The sequence below is a fragment of the Poecile atricapillus genome, chromosome 7, assembly GCF_030490865.1.
Source record: "Poecile atricapillus isolate bPoeAtr1 chromosome 7, bPoeAtr1.hap1, whole genome shotgun sequence".
In the NCBI taxonomy this organism is placed as follows: Eukaryota; Metazoa; Chordata; class Aves; order Passeriformes; family Paridae; genus Poecile; species Poecile atricapillus.
In genome coordinates this window covers 12,117,880-12,138,905 of record NC_081255.1, presented here as the reverse complement: position 1 = coordinate 12,138,905, position 21,026 = coordinate 12,117,880, and the positions used below count along the sequence as shown (strand labels likewise).

The window sequence follows — 21,026 nt, the reverse complement described above, 5'->3', positions numbered from 1 at the left end:
GCTGTGTTTATGTTTTGTCATATATTTAATATTTATTCAATTTTTTAAATTTCCCTAATAGAAATTCATATCAGATCTAAAAGACAGCTTGCAGTCAAATATTTCATACTGCACTTTTTTTCCTTTTGAGTCTTCTATAAGTTGACCAGAGTCCTTTCATTACCAGCTGAGCCCATAAGGCTTTCTGTGGTTTTTGGGTAAGAATTAAGCAAAATAAATGCAAAGCAGCACCCAGGATTTAGAGGTGCAGAAGCAAATTCCTTCTGCAGGGAAAACTGCTCACTGAAAGTGGTGGACAAAAACCTTAAATGGCACAGAGGCCCTGTGCTACTGGGACAATACAAGAATCTTTTGCTCCTATAGGACCTCATCTTTATTTTTCAAATATAAAGTTCTCTGAGCAGAATCTGTTGGGAAAATACTGACAAAATATTGAAATGAAACTGAGACTAGTCAAGTTCTCTGATACTGCATTTCTTCTGTAAAAACAGGCAAGGAGGAAAAGGCTGCAGGGAATAAGCAAAACTGCTTTCTAAAAGTAGTAAAACTCCATCACTCCTACTGGTTACTTTCTTGCCTAAACTTTACTGAGAGGAACTATCAGGATGTAAAAAATATTCCTACTGGCAATATTAAGAGAATCACACAGACCATTGGTTTTGCAGGCAACCCCAGAAGTGTGAAATGCCTGACAGAAAAGTTTGAAGGAAGGCTTCAGGAAAGTGAAGCATGTAAACAGAGGATATCTTTTGTATGGACACAAGGACTGGCTTTGTAAGAGGCTGATGTAAGGACATGAAAAAGGATCTCAACTGCTTTACACCAATTAGTCCCTGAAGAGCCAAAAATCTTCATTCATTAAGCAGAATATGTTTTAAAAACTAAAATATCAATCATAGTCAAGAAACTATTTTAATCTTATAGAAACCCCAAACTTCTCTCTGAGCCAAGTGCAAACAGTCTATTCTGCTTGCATTTTTATTGCTGTTAGAACCTATGTGGAATAGCAGATCAGGGATAGCTTGATAGGCTGGGCATATATGCATTTTAGTTCCAAAATTATAATTAATTTCTCACATCTGAGGCCTACAGATTATAAATTGACTCTTCTGCCACCATATTTGCCCTTTTTTCCTAAAATAAAGCATAATATACTTAAACAATGAAAATGCAGCAATATTTTATGTATTTTAACACAATAAGCTAACTTACCTTAAATGTATAATTTGTCAAGTACAAGAGATTTTCTCTTTTAAATTCACATTTGCCTTTGCTTTCAGTTTTTCCATCATTCTCCCAAATCAATTTAAATTCTGCACGTGGTCCAAACTCTTTTTGTTTTTTGCAAGTAATCTGTACAGCATTATCAGCTGTCAATGTTTTTTTAACATCAGTCACTTTTTGTGGTACTGTAGACAAGAAAAAGAGTTACTTGCTCTATTCTCATCATTTCAAACCCAGCATTTCAAGCTGTATATGTTCATGTCTGTTTCCTGTCTTCTCTCAATAACTTCATCTATTTTCTTCCTTAAACATTTCAGTCCCAATTTTACAAGATAAGTAAAATCAATTTTGCCTTAATCATAGGCTTATCTAAACTGGAAAAAATGTGAAGTGGAACTGAGAGGGCTCTACTGACAGTCAGATTGCAAAAATAGTATGATGGCAAATCTCTCTTACATCTGACATCACTTTCTCATTTGAGAAACATGGGACAACAGACAAGACGGGAGAAAAAAGAGTTCTCCATGTGAATATTCATTTCAAAACTATTGTAAATTAAGTTTTCTCCCAGGAAAACTAGGACTAGTATATTCTAATATTTGGAACAGTGTCCTTACAATTAAGTCTGGCCTAAAGTTATAAAAACTTTTTAATGATACAGAATTTGTTAAGTCCAATCTGTGATTTCGAACTCTAGTTTTGTATGCTGCAGCAAATGTTGCAGGTTTCAGACTGAGGGGTACAGCCAAGGGACCTCTCAGTGAGAGATGATAAAACCTTTCAAAAAGTAAATGAGGCAGCCTATGTAAGGCAGCCTCATTCCAATAGCCACCTTTCAGTAGCCATACCTCAACAGCCACATTTCAGTAGAACACCACCATGGAAATTTTCTACAAAATCATGTCAACTTCCAAAACAGCATATTGTAAAAAAATCCCCAAAAACCAAGCAGCTTCTTTTTTCTTCATATGAGGAGCTAAGACCTGTAAGGCTTTATAAGCAGATGAAATATCCCATATGAAGAGTGGTGGGATATTTGACTTGGCTGAGTGTGAGGTTACATCCTAGCTGATCATTTTTACCCACAGGGCAGATCTGTTAGATTCCTATTCCACATGTTGCTTAAAGAGCTGTGACAAGGAGAAAGTGAACATTTCTGGAGGCAATGTGTTTGTTGAAGATGAAAACATCTTTTACAAAATGTAGGTGTTTTCCTGCTTCCAAGGACTTGTGTTCTACTGATACATTCTTCAGTTCAAAAAGCCATAAAACTCCTCCACTTCCTGCTTGACATATTATCAACTGTTGTGGCAGTTGGAGAAGGTCTAATTAATACTATTAACTCATGACACAACTCATTATTTTCTCAGAAAATAAGGGAAAAGAGGTTGTTTGCACATCTGTAAACTTATATTATAGACTTTAATCTTCACCTGAATTGTTAAAATGAGTGGAACCCAGAAAGTCAGGGCTTCAAAAGATAATATGCTACAACTAGATTTTTTTAGAGAAAAGAACCATGATCATGCTCATATTAGGGCTGCCTAAAAATTAAAGCCACATTTAAATTTGTATTACCATTAAGTCTCAGATCAACCTGTTTATCAGGAAATTAATTTATCAGCTTTTTTTATCTTTTGTGGGGCTTCGGGTGCCAATTCTGATCCGTCTATACTTCAAACAAAAAGATGCCCAGGCCTTTCTGTCAGCAGAAGGGTTGGCACACATTTTTTCATCTTTAACCTAATGTTGGAAGCTGTGTACAGGTACAGCCAAGCTGACTGACACCCATTAGAGATGGACAGTGTTGGTGTTGCCTGGCTCTGTTTCATGCAAACAGGTAACTACACAACAGAAAGCACAGGTTGTACATCTTTGTAGCTTTCATGTCACAAAGAAAAAAACTTTTTTTATTCTCTTTTTGTTTCATTCAAATTTTTTCTTTATGTTGGGACATAATGCTTCCTAAAAACTTCACAAGAATTTCAAATTAATGAAATCCTATTTTTAAAATTTTATATATATCTAAGAAAAATACTAATACAAAGTGAATAATTAAAAAATAGATCAACGTTAAGTAATTTTAAAAGGGACACTAATGAAATAAATGTCAGTACAATTATTTTAATGTTAATCAGTTTCTTGACTAATAGTAATACCATGTATAAAATATAATGAACTACAATAGGAAAGTACAAATTATTTGTGTTAGTATCAGCCTAGTTCATAACAGTTAGTAAACAGATTTACCTCCTGCTTTTGTTGTAAATTCATAGCTTTCACTGCTACCTTCAACTGTGTCACCCTGTTTGTTGATTGTGTATGGAGTCACAGTTACAGAAGCTGTGGTATAAGGTTCAAATCCATTGAAAGTATAGTGAGTTGTGTTGATTTTTGTTTCATGAACCACTGAAAAATGAAATTAATGAAATTAATTAAATCTGTGTTAGGAGCACAGGAGCTCTTATACTTTATTAGACTACCTGAGACCACTGTCATGTGTATTTCTATTTTAATTACCTTAATCTGGTTCATTTGCTTTGCTAACTAATGCTAAGTGAAGGCTCAGGAAGAGGAGGAAATACATAAATACAGAGAGAGTATTTACACATAAAGAGTACATTCAGCCTGGGAAGGGGTAGATAGGAAGGCTTCACTGCATGCTGAGCAAGTCTATCCTGGTGTGATGCCAGAGATGTTGTGGGAGTCCTGCTTTCAGGAGCGGCAAACAGCAGAAGAAAGGAATTGCGTGAGAAGCAACATGAGCAAAGCCACTTCCCACACTGCAGCTGGGCTTCAGTGGCTTGTGGAGTGGGGGAGCCATGGCCTTTCCATCTGTCCTTCTGCCTGCTTGCCATCCTCCCTGCACCCACACATTACTGCCTCCATCTCCTACACTGGCCAAGCCAAACCTACAACAGAAAATGGCTCATGGGGCTGCCACCCTTTTGGGTTGTGGGCAAATTTCGGGCATGGAGAATGAGAGAGATTATTTATATCAGAAGGAGCACAGGAGTATGACAGTCTTTGGTTCCTGTGGCAACCCAGGTATACGTAACCTTCGGTATGTGAACAGAAAGGCTGAATTAAGCCTAAAGGATGAACCAAGCCAGGACTAGCTTAGACCTGATACATATTTATTATTATGAGGCTCTTCATATAAGGACTCATTTTCCAGTCCTTGTTTTGAAGAAAAGCTTGCATCTGGAGAACATGATCCCAGTACAATGTATATAAATTTACTCTTTGAAATGTAAGGTGACCTAGACCAGCATATCTGAAAGGAGTGGCCATTTAGCAGAAGACATTGGCTATACCTATCTGAACATGTTTATGCCTAACAGCCATATGTTTTTGCCAACTGAAGGGTGACAGGGTCATGTCCTGAAATGGTAAACTGAATAATCTCAACTGAAAGTTCAACTGGAACAACCTTAAAGGAAAGAAATTTAACATTTGTCTGAAAAAAATTGCAGTGTTGCAAGACTCCAATAGGACTTGACAGTGCATTATGCTTGGTGCTCTGTAATTACACACATGCAATGAATTATTTAACAGTAAATATACTTACTTTTGCCTTTCACAATGAATTTCACGAAGTAGCCATGTATAGGACCCTTCGAAGTGTCCTCAGATTCTGTCCATGTAACTGTTACACTTGTGGTATTTTTATGTGTTACTTGAAGGTTACGTGGTGCTTCTGGAGCTATTGTAAAAGAAAAATAACTATAATTAGCAATGAATAAAAAAAAAAGTATTCCTCTTTTTACCTACTTTTATTAATTAATTAAATTTCATCTGACACTAAAGCAAGATACCAACAATATATAATATTTTTTGTACTCTATTTCAAGAAAGCATAAGTATAAATTGAGTATGTGTAAAAGCATCATATTACAGTAATTTCATACATTTAATTAATTCAGGACAAAGTGAATACAGCAACATCATACTTTACTAAAATTGTCCAGTGTCTTCAAATCAAGTATTTAAGACTTGTTTCAGACTAAGTCTGCACTTTTTTTGTGTGTGTGTCTTCATTCAAAATTCCGTATAGTTGACCATATATGTTCTCAGTCTCCAAAACAACAACAAAAAGTAATCACAGTCTCTGATAGAAGGAAAGAAAGGCGCATATTGGAAGACTGAAGGGGTGACTGCAATCAAAGTACAACCAGGAGGGCAGGAGACAAGGAAGGAGGAGCTGAAGGAGAAGCTGAGTGTGGCAGAGAATGCTGCTCAAAGTGCATCTTTAACCCCAGCAAACAGAGATAATGGGTTTCATAGTAGGGGTTCCCAGAAATCTGTGCAATCTAAAGCAAAAGTAAGCATTACACTTACCACCATAGTCTGTAAGTATGGTGAAGCTTTGGTTGGCAACATTCCTTTCATTAAAATATATGGATCCAATGCAGTGGTACTGATGGTTTGGTGATAAATCTTTCAGCACTTCACAAACTGAGTTTTCATATATTAAGTGTGTAGACCGTGAGTCTGTAGACACAATAGCTTCATCAATATTTTTCACAACTTCAAAAGTATGTGGCACCATTTTAACCAAGATTTGCTCTACTATATTTATTCTATATAATTTGTAATAAACCACCATACTATTCCAAACAGAAAAATGTACAACCTGACCCAATGACTAGATTTTAGGTTCTTACTAACTTAGTTTGCATAAATCTTTACTTTTCATCACTAAAGGTCATGATTTGACTTTCTAAGGAAACAGCTTTCCTACAGAAATCAGAACATGTCATGGGGAGTCTGGCAGAACGCTGGAATAGCTCTTCAGATCCTGGCTCTTCAGCTCCCTGAAGCAGGAAATCTCCAGCCCCAGACATTCATCACACATTTTTCTGGGGCATGTGAGGCCATTCAGCATCCGTATCTGCCCTATCACACTTTTGAGCCAGCATGTCCTCAGGCTGGCTGGCTCCCAGAGCAGAGCCCAGCCTGGCACCATCCAGGAGCCTGCACAGCCAGCGGCCAAGGCAGCCTGCAAGGGGTCAGCTCACAGCACACGACTGCAGCATTTCCAAACTGCCCAGCTCCCCTTCAGAAAATCAAACAGGACTTCAAAACCTCCAGAAGTTGTGCAACTTGTGAAGCTGGCAAACTGAGCAAAAGAGGTCTCTGAGTTTGAACTTTCCCAGACCCACACCGTTTGGGGATGGTACTCGTCCAACTGGCAGTCCCAGGAATTCTGAGTTACTCTTCCCTCAGACTGGCACAATTAATTTAAATCTGCCAGTCTCTCACCAAAAAACATCATCAGCAATGCTTTTAAAGATCTTTAAATAAATAACCCACTTCCAGAATACTTTAGAGGTGATATCCCATCGCAGGTAACAGTCACATTAGCACAGTCAAGTGAGCTACTCCAGCATAACCAGGCAAATGTGGCGGTTGTGATCTTCACTTCTACAGGTTCATTGGCGACTGGAAAGGAGGAATATTATACATCATTGTAACATTGGCTATACTGAGTCTTTAAATAACTGTTTGTTTATGTTTTTTGACTTGTTTTGCAATATGAAGATACAATCAGTATAGAATAACATACAAAGAAATTAATACAAAATGGAAAGAAAAATTGAGAAAGCCTTCATGAGATAAAGACACACAAATATTCAAATAATAAAGCATTAGTCCAACATTCAGCATAAACAGCAGCTTTGAAGTAGTAGCTGTTATTGCTATTGTTTAACACACTGTATGGTATATGGCCAATGCAGTTGCAGTCGAAATTCCCTTTTTCTCTAGAATGAAAAAACTGCGGTTGGTTTACATTATTCTTTAAGAAAATACTGAGAAGTTCTAATGTGAAACTTCAAAATAGCTTGCAAACCATGGACAAAATATAAAAACTTTCTGTCTGATTCTCTGAAAAGCAGCAAGAATAGACAAAGAAACCTGAGGAAGCTGAATTACTGATATTAAAAAAAATAAATTAAAAAGATAAGAAAGAAACTATTAAAATCCTTGTACACCTACCTTTTGGAATGAGAAAAGAAGCATTGTCTGAACATCTGCCATTTTTAACTTGAACAGTATATATCTGGCATTTCGGAAGCTCTACTGAACGGTTGCTGGAACTCACAGTTATTTTTATGCCATTCCCCAAAATAAAATATTCTCTGTCTTCTGTGTCAATTTTTAGTAAAACTTCAGCCTTTTTAGAGTTGTTCTTACTGTCTCTTATGTCTTCAATAATATCTAAAAGAAAAGCCACTGTAAATGGAGGTGAAAAGACCAGAATTGTTAAATAACTTTAATCTTACTTCTTCCAGAACTGGAAGACATTTTATAAAATAACCCAAGATGCTAATTGATCAGTTCTATTTTTTTACTATTTTAGCAGCTTTACCAATTTTCTGTGTTTGAGTTTACTATTTGGTCTCATTTCAAGATGGAAGGAGAATAAGGAGTTTGTTTCTTACCACAAGTTGCTTCAGGTATCACTGTGGTAGTTTCTATAAGAAAAGAAAACAGTATGAAGGTCTGTCTTAACAGGTTGGGTATTTTTTCCACAGAGCATTGGAGAAGGGTGACCAGTACTGCCCCAAACTCTTTGTTCAATATATTCAATACAAGTAAATGTATTTAGCACTCCTCTTACATTTGAAATAGGGAAGAAAATATCAACTACACACAACCCCATTCTTTAGCTAGTTATTTCAGAGATCACGTGTCTTTCACAGTTTTCCAATTACATAATGAACTAGAAACAAACTGGTTATTAGTAACATTTCTGTGTACACAGTTACACAACAATATTCCAAAATCACACATTCTCATAGCAGTATGATAAACTACAGCAGTTTTCCAGGATATGTATGCTGTGGAATGGGTAACTGAGCAGTATAAAATGTCACCAAAGAAACAAAATTTACCTGCTTTTTGCACTGCCATCCTTACCTTTGGAAAAAGATTTATACAACAGTATGGATCATTTAATGACTATTTTTACACCAGGATATCCAAAAGAAATTTTTGCTGCTATCTTCTGTACAGAAGCTTAAGAAAAGAACTTTGTCCTGAAAACAGTTACTTAATACAGCCCAAGGTAAAGGTGTCACTAAAACACACAGGTATCTTTTCATAGAAGATAGACCCTAGATTTGCCTGCTTGCAGGCTGGGAGTGACCTGGCTGGATAGTGGCCCTAAGGAGAGGGAAAACTGAGAGGGACCACTGCAGAGTCACCAAGATTGTTAAGGGCAGAACACCCACAAATAAAAACTAAGCTCGGTTTGTCCAAGAGCAGACAGCAGCCTACAGCTACTCAAAGGACACTTCAAAAGGATGGAAAGCATCCAGTTCCTGCATGTACTTTGCACAAGCACATACATATATTTTAGTGACCTGAGCAATTCCTTACAGCACAATGGCAACTAAAATCACTGTTTAGTGCTTCAGCTACTAGATCCCAAGAAAGTATTATTGCTGTGTGAAACCAAAGGGGAGACACTGGAAGACAGAGAGGCACACAGATCTTGGATGTATTCACACCTTTTTGCTGCTTGGTAAAATTTCTGTGAATAACAAGAAGAGTACTGACACAATAATTGACAGATTTAGATTTACCCTACTACTATGTGCCACTGTGTGGAAATAATTTCTACTTTGCACTTGCTTGACAAACAACAAATCTGGTATCTTTAATATTACTCATAAACAGTAAGGTTCCTAAAAACACCATTAAGTTTAATGCAGTTGTATGCCTAATTTGTATGCTTAGGTTTGATACATTCTAAATGAACTGCCTCATTCAAACCCATTTTCTGTCTGATGTATCAGAGCTGTGGTAGCTGGGTGCAAGTTTGTCACCTATTGTGTGAATGGAGCTGAAAGTGGGGCTGATCCCAGTGCTTGCTGGCATGCTGACTGATGAGGTGGTGCTGTGCAAGGATGTTGAATAGTAACCATCTGTAAGAAAATAAACAATATATCAGCATTAAAAAGTGAAATTAATTCTTTCATATGGCTTTGTCGTCAGAAATGTCTTACATTACAGCACTTCTCTGATTTTGTTTTTTTTTTCCTTAGGGGATTTCTGTAATTTAGATAAGAATGCTGAAAAAAAAGTCATGTTAATATAGTAAAAAAACAAAAAGAAATAGTATTTAAGTAGAAAGTAAAATTTTAGGAGTATACCACTTAAAAATTAATTTTGCAATGTACAATGACAATTTTTTTGGTCATTATTTAGTCATAATTCCAGATAAAGTCAACATAAAAATAGTGTTACAATTTGTGAACTGGGAAAAACTAGAACATTTTGCTACATTCTTACAGTAAAACACAATTATGAATAATGCTTATGCTGTTTCACAAACAACAACACTAGGTAGTGCTCATTTGCCAGATCACATATCTTGCTCACTATATTTCTTACCATATCTCATTATTTACCTCCCTGTTTATATACCACTGACAGGTTTCTATATTGTCATTCAGGTTCATTCCTATTGCTCTTGCTTTGGGGACAGCCTTGTTGGCAGCAGCTGGCATTTTGATGCTACTGTGGTGACTGCAAGGCTCGTCCCTCAACCAGCAGACCCTGCACATGATGCTGGCATTGCCACTGTGCCAAAGCACAGACACCGCTTCCATCTGATAAACCACGAGTTGAAAAGGGCTACCCTGGTGCTGAATGTCTGTTTTCCCCTAGAGTTCTGAGAGCAGAAGATGGCTTCTAGAGGAAGACAGCAAACCTGCTGAAGCATTTCCAGAGGGAGTGCGTGCGGTGAGGGCAGCGGAGCTGCTGGTGCGTGCTGAGCTGCTCGGTGCCGGGCCAGGGCTGGGCTCTGTGTGCGTGGAGAAGTGTGTGCTGTTTGCGGGGGTGGCACCTGTGGTGAGAGGTACAGCAGGGTCAGTAATGCTCCATCAATGTCTGCCCGGCCCAGGAGGGACAGGGCTGCCCACAACGACAGGATGCAGTGCTGGAGCACTCTTGAACTGAGACACTGGGAATTTTTAACAAAGTAAAGGCACATCAAACATTTAAAGTGTGGGTGATTCAACAGGTGTCAGATGAACAATCAGTGAGTATATTCTTTTTTGGTTATGATTGTGCCTTTCATGCTAAATGCTGTATTTTAAAATATACCTAAATACATTACTCAAAACCAGACTTGCCTGATACTCCTGCCTATTAAGACAGCATATTTTATTTTGTTGGGTGAATGAAAAGGCATTATACACTCTGTGAGGTAATTGTGTGTGAGGAAAAAAAAAAAAAGAAGAAATTGTCAGGGGGAAAAAAAATCAATGCAGTTATGCCATGTGAATTTTTTCTTACCAGGTGTGATCGTTGCTGTCTCCTGCCCTGAAAAAGAGAGAGAGAAAAAGTGTAACTTAAACTTTCCAGAAATTTGCCATAAATTATAAAAAACCCACATTCATTCTTCCCAAAATCAGCCAGACTTTTCCCAGGAAATTACATGTTCTTAAGTTATATTAAGTGGATGTAGCAACAACCAGACCTCCAAAATATCAAGTATACAGTCACAGAATCACAGAATCACAAAATCAGAGAATCACAGAATCACAGAATGGTCTGGGTTAGAGAGGATCTTAAAGATCATCAAGCTCAAACACCCCTTCCATGGGCAGGGATGCCACCCAGCAGATCAGTCTGCTCAGGGCCCCATCCAACTTCTGTCCACCTATTTGGCTCTTCCTTCCTCCTCCTTTTGCTCTTTTTCTACCAGATCTGTCCCACTATGTTTGTTTCTTGGAATTTATTTATCTCCTTTTTTGTGGCACTTGTTTTTCAGATAGTACTTCCATGTTTATAATTTCTCTGTTATTTCAGCTTCCCTATGTGGCACTTCACAACTGCTGTAGTTTTACTCTTTTGAAAGCAGACTCCTTCAACCTTTAAAGCAAAAACCCAGGTTTATGTGAGAAACTGCGATACTTGAGGGATACGTAAGTATCCTGTTCATGTGTCAGCATCAAAACTGTGTCCATCATCTCTGACACAGAAGATCAACATAAGCAGATATCCTGGGACTCCAGAGATTTTCCCCTTATCAACCTGACAAGCAGCAGCACATGTGTTGGCTGCTCAGTGGCCACCATGGATTCAGCACCCCATATGGACAGTTCAGAAGGTTGACAACAGCCATTAAAAACACACAACCAGTGATGACAATGTCACCTGCAGGGAGTGAGAATTTCTTGGTGCTCAGAACTGTCATGAAGTGTGTCTAACCCATGATATGAATATGAATGTCTGTGGGAACTGACAGTGGTCAAATAAGAGATTTTTAGGCTTCAGGCACTAGCTTGAGCCTGTGGGAAAGTCAAGTACACAACTTTCTCACTCTGGCCTGGGAAATCATAAGGAGGAATCCAAACAGTCCTTAGAGAAGGAAAACAACCTTTGCAGGTGTTGCTTCTCTCCTTGTTGTTTTCTTGTAAGAAATGGCCAAGGGGTGATGTTCCTAACTGTCCAGTGATGGTGATGTGTTGGTTTGATGACCAATGAAAGCTTTACCTTTTCAGACCTTCTCAGAACTGTCTATAAAAGAAGGTCTGGAAGAATAAAAAGTGCTCTCTCTTTGTAACTAAGCTAGAGAGTCTGTGTCGTCACTTTGCTGTTCTTAATACAGTGCGGAAAATGTACACAAAAGCTAAAGACTTGCAAATACTTTTCTAGTGAGCAACTGAACTTGTTGTGGAGTGTACATTATGCAAGCTCTCTTGCTAAAAATTACAATTTTGAAAAAGCCAGTAGCCTGATATCTTACAGAAAAAGCATCAAGAGAAGTCAAATGAAGTTTGGCTAAAAAGAATAATGCAGTATTTATTTCTTTACAGAAATGGGGAAGGGTGTTGCCTAAAATCTGGTCCATGATATGAGGATATGGGTCTATGAGATTTGCCTGAAATCATGAAACTGTCAAAATAACATTACTCTTCATTGTAAGAATATAATCTCTAAAATGTAGCAGACTGTGAACAGATTGAATAACATGGGTGTAGAAGCTACTACACTAACAAGTCTAGCATGTTAATTCATTTATATCTATACATCTTCATTGAAACACAGACCATGCATTCTTTTCAAAGCTACAGAATCTAAGCACATGAAGCTTCCTAACCTAAGAGAGGTTACAGATAAGAAACAAAAATATAGGTGATCTTTTGAACTATCTATGCACCTTCAGCATCTGAAACCTCCTGTCTGAAGCATTTCTTTACAACAATTGCATGATCTATAACTATGTATTAAACTGCCAAGGAACCCTGTAAAACTAACAGTCATATCCATTCATATTTTCCATAAGCAGTAAATTTTCAATGTATTTTCATGGTTTTCAATTCAGTGTTTGAAAGCTGGCAGTTAGTAATTTTAAATTCCATAATGTGATTTTTCTTTTTTGAAATGGCTTTTTACCTGAAGAATCAATTATTCCTCCTCCTTTTCCAAATCTTACTTTGGTTTAATGCAATAAATATACCTTAAGTCAAATATTAACTTTCTGTGAGCATCGACACAGATTAACTTCCACTTAGAAAGTTTTCCAAGAACAAAAAAAAAAAGTTGCAGAAAAAGTCCTAAATTAAACTCTGCTCACATTAGTGAAACATTCAGAAATACTTTTCAAGCTATTTACTGATCTCTGATGCAAACATGATAGAAACAAAAATATATACATCAAGGCTGCCTCTTCCAAGTAAAGTGAGATAATAAGAGATAAGGGGGATCATAAGCTTGTCTGTGTTGTGTTTCTGGTTGCCCCATTCACTTCCTTAAGATTCTTGAGAAAATAATTTTCCCCATCCTCCCCCTTGTAAAGTTGGGAATAATGCTAATAGCTTAAATAGCATGTAAGGTTTATTGCTCACTCTGTGAGAGATGCTAAACATTACACATAATCATAGAACTCCAGAGATCACCTGGTACCACTGCCTTGCTCAGAACAGTGTCTTAAAACAATATGGTGAATAATAGTCTGAGATTGCCCTTTTTCCCCCCTTATAACTAAGCACTGTCATTTTAACAGAACTTCATGAAAATTTTATGGCCTTCTTAAGCATTTCAAGGGTCTCCTGTGATTCTATTCCCTCATCTGTTTTATTATGGCAATGGAATAGGACACAGTTGAAAAGAATTCAATAGGTGGCACCAGAACACTAAAAAATCCTCTCAAAAAGAAAAGCCAATACATTTCCCCATGAAACCTTTTTGTGAGATATTGAGTAAAATGAAGGAAAATCAAGAAAGATCCAAATGCACCAGACTCTGTTACTCTGAGATTAATAGGTCTATTTATTCTATTAATTTATTTTTAATTTATTAAAAAATGTCCCAGTGTTGACAAATGTCTCAGCTAACTTCAGGCTAACCAAGTTAACCTCAAAGACAAAACTGACTGCTCATATTTATATTCTAAAACCTAACTCTAGAAACTTGAAGACTGAAATCCAAAAATATCTTCAGAATGTAATGAGGATGTCCAATCCCCCAAACACAGGCTGTGCAGTATGAAAGCTCGATGATTGACAAAGTAAGCAAGTCAGTCCAAGTTTAAATGGGAGCTATCCCAAAACTTTTCCCAAAGATTAAACTGCATCCAACCGTAAGACATTCTTAAGATGGTATGTGTAGGATAACAAGGATAAGATCAGATAACCCAAGTGGAAGAATTAGAGCATAGAAAAAGTTCCTACTACTGCAGTAAGTTTTTTAAGCTTCCCTCTCCCTTCTCTTGATTTGGCCACCAGTTGGTTCCTGCTGACTTACCTAAAAGATTTCAAACATCAGTAATGTTTGAGGAGATCTGGCCTTAATCACATGCCCTGAAAAAAGAAATAACCAGCAGCTCATCCCAAGGGCAAATGGGAGCCTGGCTAATCACTTTCAATCACCTTCCTACCAGCTGGCAGACAGAATGCAGCTGCTGCTTCAAGGAAAGGTTTGAGATGGAATGACAGGCTGCCAACAAAATACACCTAGAACAAATGAGTTGGCTACTCTTTCTCCTGAAAGCCCAAAGATGTACTGGCCCTGGGAGTGCAACATGGTAGTACTGCATTATGAAGTACTTTCAATGTTCAACAAGAAGAGCAAACAGAAAAATCGTAAAAGAATCCAGGCCACCAAAAAAAAAGGCAGCCTCTCAAACCCGCAGGACAGCAGGCTGTCTGGGTGATATCTGGAGGTACAGGAGCTGCTGCATCACCTCTGCAGTACTGACTCTGCACTCACTGTGCAGAGTGGTTGCACCTGTATAATAAGTCCAGTTGTATAAGGAGACAGCATTTTGTGTCACTGTCGGACACGAAATGATTCCCACAGACACAGCTCGAAGTGAGATGAAAGAAGAAGGAAGTTTATTTGTTCTTTCAGTATTTTTAGGTTTTTGACAATGACCAGGGATTGGATAGTCAGGTTACCACCTTCCCAACCACACTGGCCATGAGAGATGTCCATCAAAAGGTATATCTTTAATGGAATGTATAAACACCTATGTTTACAGTTACTTTCCTGGGAAAGTGGCTAGAAATTATGAAAACAATATCGAAAGGCCTGATTCTCAGGGTGACACATTTTGCTGTCTTAGGAAAATGTTTTCACTTCGTAGGACCAAGCAACTCAACTGAAGACAACTGGGACCTAGAATATGTCAAAAGATAAGAATGTGTTTCAAGAAGTCCCGAGCAGCAGGAAGTGCCAGAACACATTTCCTGTGCTATTAATAACACAAACTCCAGCCGGTAAGATGGAGATCCTGTTGAATCAGCATTAAGAGCCTAAAAATGTTACCATGTCAGTAGGGGCAGAAATCCATTAGCTGATGACAGGGAACATGCCTTTTAATTCCATTCTGCTGCTCAGTTTGCACAGTGACTAAAACGGACCTGGTTTTGTATTTCCTGCTGGACTGACCAGGAGGCTACACTTGCACGGCAGCAGCTCGGGCTGTCTGCTCTCAACACAGGTTTGCTGCAGGACTGCATTCCTCCATCCACACAGCACAGAGCACGTGGGAAGGATGTCTCTTCTGCTAATAGTGCATTTGGTGTTTTATCTAGCACCATACCAGCTGGCTCTTCACATCCAGCTGTACTCGTGTCTTTGCCAGAGCTTGGAGGGGGCAGAGGAAGTAATCCTTCCTCTCAGCCTCATGTCTGTAAAACAGTTGGCAGCCGAGTTTTGCTGCCAGGAAAAATGCTTAGTGACTCTGCAGAGCTGTTGTCCTTCTCCCAGGATCTCTTCAGCCTTTATGATATTGGACAGATCCCAGCAACCACAACCAGGCAGCATTTTACACCAAGCAACTAATGTAGGTCCACATTCTGCCTTCCCTCTTTTCACAGCTGAACAGCACTGCTTCAGCAGGGTCAGGGCTCTTCACATCTGCACAGAAAGCAACAGGATGTGGTCTACTTGTTCAGATGGAGTAAGGCTCTTTGAGGGGGTCTCCTAGCAAACAGCACAGACATTGCAGCTCCCCTGCAAGCCAACACAAAATTGCAAAAAAAGAACAGTTCCTGGTGGGAGGTGAAGGGTGAGTAAGGCAAGGAGCCTTACAAAATGCTGCCAGCCGCCCTTTGATTTATTTTTAAACTTCAAGTGGGATAGGATGTAATTCACACCTACTTTAAGGCTCCCTTGTGCTACCAGAACCAGCTAAAGAGACCTTAAAGTAAATGAGCATCAGGGCCAGAGATGTTACTGCTATTTTTGCTGAAAACATAAAACCATGGGATCCATTGCTACTTAATAAACAAATCTGGGCAGATCTAAGAATAAACTAGTAAACACTTAAATCTGAGCAATTCTATACCACAGAGGATCCCCCAAATTTTATAGGTGAGATCACATGTGCTGAAGTGCTTTCATAATCAGAGACTACAGAATTACACTTTATCACTAACTCTGGAGAAGAAAAAACTAAGTTTCTGGACAAACTGCTACTTTTTCAAAATTGAGTAAAAGAATGCCATATAGAGTTTGTATTAAGAATATATGAAATTTTTCATGCTCTGAGTCAAAAAATTAACTACTCATTTGAGTTTACAGCATAGAATTTTCTTGGGTGACAGAGACATTACTTAGGGTCCTCAAATAAAAACCTGCTCTTGTGGTCATTGAAGATGAAGCCATCAAATCACTTCTAAGTTATTCATTGTCTAATTGATAAAAGTCTTCATACCCCTATAGCAATCATAGGAATTAGAACTAAATAAACATTATAATTTCTTTTCCACAGGCAATATTCACAATATTTATTTTCACCAGAAATTAGGGATAACATGTTGAAACTGTGTAAATTTAAATTTAACAGAAATTCTAAAATGTTCTGATTGAGAAATGCTAATTGTTTGCTTTTGACATCTGGATTTAATGTCCATTCTGGCTTTTCAGAATAATAATTAAAATAGTTTCCATCTGATTTCTCAAAATATTTCTTTTTGTACGAGTTCATTAATAATTGCCTCCCACAGCAACTCCTTCACACAGTACATCTTGCTGCCCAAGAGCCTGATCCTGGCACTCTTTCCTGCACCTTTAACCTTTGGTTAAAGTATTATCTGAGAGTCAAAGGTCTGGTTTTTTTCCCAAGCACTTGCCACCTGAGACCTGATTTGCAGTGGGGAAGGTGTGATCTTCCTGCAGAGCACAGCTCAGGAAGGAGTGCTGGTCTAACTAGGGCTAGCATGATAGGATGTGGCATTATGCTTTTAGTGAAAATTGACCTCTGGAATTAATGCTTGGTAGCTTGTTCTAGATCTTTCTCCTTGCTGTCCACCTTCCAAGACTGGAGTTATCCCTATCCTCCTCAAGTTCAGAGTCAACCATGAGTATTAATCAGCATTTACATCTATGGAGGAGGCAAAAAAATTCAAATTAGCCAGCAATGAAGTACAAGGAGAGCAACCAGAAGAAAGGAATGGAATTAAGAATTTATAACTGACAGATACAAGGAGGAACACAATGTTACAATATATGTGGAGTATTTCTGACCATTTAAAAAAAGCCTTTTTCTGGTTCCGATTATGTAAAATAAACATAAGAGTTTAATTTTTCCAGAGGAAAATAAAAACACAAGCAAAAGAGAAATTTCCCTGAGGAACCGTTAATTTAATGGAAGTAATACTTGTTACCGATATGCAGAATTTCTCAAAATCAAAAACCTGAAGTAGAACAAAAACCAAAAGCAGCAAGTCAAATTCTTTTTGCCAACACAGTTCCTGCAAACTTAAAATAAATAGCCAGGAATATTGTGTGTTTAGCAGTCAGAAGAAGGGGTTTTTTATCAATTGCACCATACTTTAAATGATATTTTCAGTCTTCACAGGACAGGTTTGCAGTAACCCATTTGTACAGCTACAGCTAACAACGCCTTTGCTGCTCTGTGGTTTCTCTCATGCTGTTTACTTCTGCCTTTCTTCTACAGAACCCTGCTCAAAAGGAAGAGGGTGCAGCACACTGTGGTTTTGAGCTTAAGTGCTGCCAAATGCAAACGAAGTTACCATAGCACCCACATGCCCAAGCAGTCAGACTTAGTGCTAAACCACTTCTCTAGTGCAGTCATGAAATGTCCCTATTAAACTCCTTTTCATCACATTTGCATTTGTAATTATTTTCAGTTGTACAGGTTCATTACTACGATACAGTGAGGGGTGGCAATCTTTGGGATGAAGTCCAGGCTGCTTTGCAGGCAGTCCTTGTCACCATGTGAATTGTCTGCAAGAGAGGAGAATATCAAACCCTGATGTTCCTTCAGCTGTGAAATGCTGGGTACTCTCCACAGTCATCAAGAAACACCTGTACATGAGGAATGAAAAACTGGCTCTGATATTTGTTTGGCAATTTTGTGCTTCATGTAAAAAAAAAAAAAAATCTGTGTTAATATTTGCTTTGCCCTTTATATATTTTCAGTATTTTTGCACAGAAAGTCTTGAGCCAGATTCATATTGTTCCCATGCTAAACTTCTCTGCTCCCCAGAGCCAGTCCCTCTAACTTCAGTCATGACTTTTCCAGTCTTGATCTTCCTTTCCCACATCTATCTTGAAGAGAAACACTTGCTCCATATTGCTCTGCTCAATGGCATTGCCAGGTTCTGGATTTGTTGAATGGATATTGTTTATGGCAAGCAGAAGGAGGAAAGGACTTACACCTATTATATCGTCCTCTCAATTACTACTCCAATGGTTTTTGCAATTGTCGACTCTATTGGTCACAGGAAGCTCAGTTCTCAAGAGTTTTGATCAGAAAAAGAGGCTACAGCTGAGACCTGACTGACTGCTGGTGAGAGTGCGAGGCAAGGGCAACTTCCTCATTTCAGGCCCTCCACTGGAGCATTAAATATATTAAATACCTGACTCACTTCTCTGCTTCTCAGAGACAGGTGTCTTAGAGTTATTTCAAGATTAAAGCACTGTCTGGTTTTGTAGATCTTCCTGATTGCATGTAACTTTTTATGTAATTTTGCCAGCAATAGAAAATGAGTCCTTTGGTCTAAAAAACAAAATCAACATGGAAATACTTCTCTAAACTGTCTTTAATTAGCTCAAACTTCAAACCATAAACAGTTTAGTACCGTATGAAGAGTAGGGGAGGCTGCAAGTAAATGATGTTTAAGGTCTAGTCCAACCCAAGTCTTTTTGCGAGTCTGTGGTTCTAAGATCAGCATTTTAGCCACTGTAACATAAAGCCAGTTGAAATCAGATATACCTTCTGTTTCCCAGAGTTCTATTAGCATGAAATCTTTGGACCAAGAGTTCTGTACTTACTAGGAGCATTATGTCAGTGAGGACTCTAATCACCGATTTTCAAAAAGATTCAGCAAGTGATTTTTTAAAAAGAATATTTATTTCAAGAACTGACATCTTCCTGTGAGTTATTCCTTTTCATAGTAATATTTTTTCTCTAATCCATTGCTATGTTAAACACCTTACCAAACCACTTGTTTGATTGCTATGCATTGCAGACGTTTTTCTGATAAAAGATACATAAATGTAGCACAAGGCTTCACCTTGGCCAAGGGCTGAGGGCAGGGCAAGCAAGGCTGTGTGGTGGCACACAGGGGGACGAGAGTGTGACAAATGACAGAGCAACAGCCCACCAGAGAGCAACACTGAATGACTGCTGCAAAGTGTAGCAGCACTGACAGCACCTGAGTGTTGTGCCCCTCAGCAGTAGCAGCTGGGGACAGAAAGAATCCAGAGCCCCCAAAGCTGCAGTCACAGAGTACCTCTGGCCTAGTGACACAGGTGAATGTACAGCTCCAGCTGCACCATTCCCAGAGATTTCCCTTCACCAAGGTAGTTCAGCACTGCTGCAAAAATCACACCTTTCAGACAGTGCTGTGAAAACAACATTTCTGATAGTTCTAGGAGATGGCACCTGGCTCAAAGGAGTGCTGCTCTGAGTGATGCAGTGATGTTTGGTGCTTCTGAAATAACCCTGTTACAGAGGCAAATTCTGGGGCTGGGGGATGCTGTCTTGGATGAGAACAGGTCTCGTGGTTCAAATGGGCTCCTTGGAGTCAGAGTGAAGACCTGAGTGAGGATCTGCCTTTATCTACTCACAAAATTAAACATTACATTTTAATTGAATTATGTGATGATTATGCAGTTCAGGCCCAAAGAAAACTAGCTGCTTTATTCCACAGCAGAGAACACACGAGCCATTGCTCAGTACTTCAGTCACAGTGCTGGGTTTTATTGTGCCCAGTTACTCAGCCTGCACAGCCTCAGCCTTTGAAGGATTCACAGATCAGAATGAAGATGTAGCATAAAAATTTCCATTTCCAGTGATCTGTTATTTGTATTTCTGTGACTTCTTGCTCCAAGCTTAACAGGACCCTCAGCAGTCCCTGTGCTTCATGAGCTGAAGTCCTAGGCTCACATCTCCAAGCAGCAATGCTCTAAACTATCCTGCTAGTCTCAGTCATCTCCGATGACCCAAATTTCTTCCAGGATGAAGAAAAGATCCTAACCAGCAGTGGCTGATAGACAACTAGCTTCTCTCTCTTGAAAGGATAGAGAGTATAGAGGGGGAAAAAATCATGCAGCTCAGTGGAGAACCGTTCCCATACCAACTCTGCCTGCTGGGCAGCTTCCTCGCCCTCCTGGGGCTGCCAGCTGCAGCCAGCAAACTCTCTTTGTTTCAAGGGACAGTGATTTTACTTGGCTACTACCTTCACTTTTTCCTCCAGATATTCAGGCCAAAATTTATCAGAATTGAATATCCTTCATCAAATATGCTATTGAATAACATTTTTATTGTTCATAAAATACTTTGACAGCCAGTATTCACTGACCAATAGCCAAATCACCTGCATACTTGTTAGGGTGCAATTTAAAACACAGTAATTATTCACACAAAATGTTGATAAGAAGCATCGTGTAAGGGTCAGATTCTACCTGCATTATTAATGCAAAAATCATTTGAAAAGTAAATCATTCAGTGATGCATGTCATTATCTTCCAGAAAACTGCCTGTTAAAATCTATCATTCATTTTTTATTATTTCACTTGAGGTGTTTAAGAAAAGGCTGGATAAGGTTCTAAATTCCATGGTCCAGTTGACAAGGTGGTGTTACATCAAAGGTTAGACTCAATGATCTCAAAGGTCCTGCCCAACCTAGTTAATTCTGGGATTCTGTGAAAAGTAAATATTACACTGTTTAAATTAATCAAAATGTCCTATATTTGACATGTATCTGAGATCCATCTTGTCCTCAGCTAGAATGAGAAAAATTGGGACTGTGACCAAGTCCTACCCCAGGAATTCCACTTATTAGTCACTTAACTGCATGAATGGT

The 21,026-nt window shown here is 38.6% G+C and overlaps 1 protein-coding gene across 3 annotated transcripts in view; it reads right to left on the bottom strand.

Annotated features, from left to right (window-relative positions):
- PTPRC (protein tyrosine phosphatase receptor type C) overlaps positions 1–21,026 on the bottom strand; it is a 62,402-nt gene that overhangs the window by 16,256 nt on the left and 25,120 nt on the right. The window contains exons 2-11 of one of the 3 annotated variants that reach the window (XM_058842251.1): positions 10,534–10,560; positions 9,947–10,081; positions 9,060–9,158; positions 7,671–7,703; positions 7,225–7,446; positions 6,541–6,669; positions 5,566–5,718; positions 4,796–4,930; positions 3,475–3,633; positions 1,213–1,409 (exon numbers count right to left, since the gene is read on the bottom strand). In XM_058842251.1, coding sequence (XP_058698234.1) covers positions 1,213–1,409; positions 3,475–3,633; positions 4,796–4,930; positions 5,566–5,718; positions 6,541–6,669; positions 7,225–7,446; positions 7,671–7,703; positions 9,060–9,158; positions 9,947–10,081; positions 10,534–10,560 — 1,289 coding nt within the window. The remainder of the gene's footprint in view (positions 1–1,212; positions 1,410–3,474; positions 3,634–4,795; positions 4,931–5,565; positions 5,719–6,540; positions 6,670–7,224; positions 7,447–7,670; positions 7,704–9,059; positions 9,159–9,946; positions 10,082–10,533; positions 10,561–21,026) is intronic. The other 2 variants (XM_058842252.1, XM_058842253.1) reach the window with 2 other exon arrangements.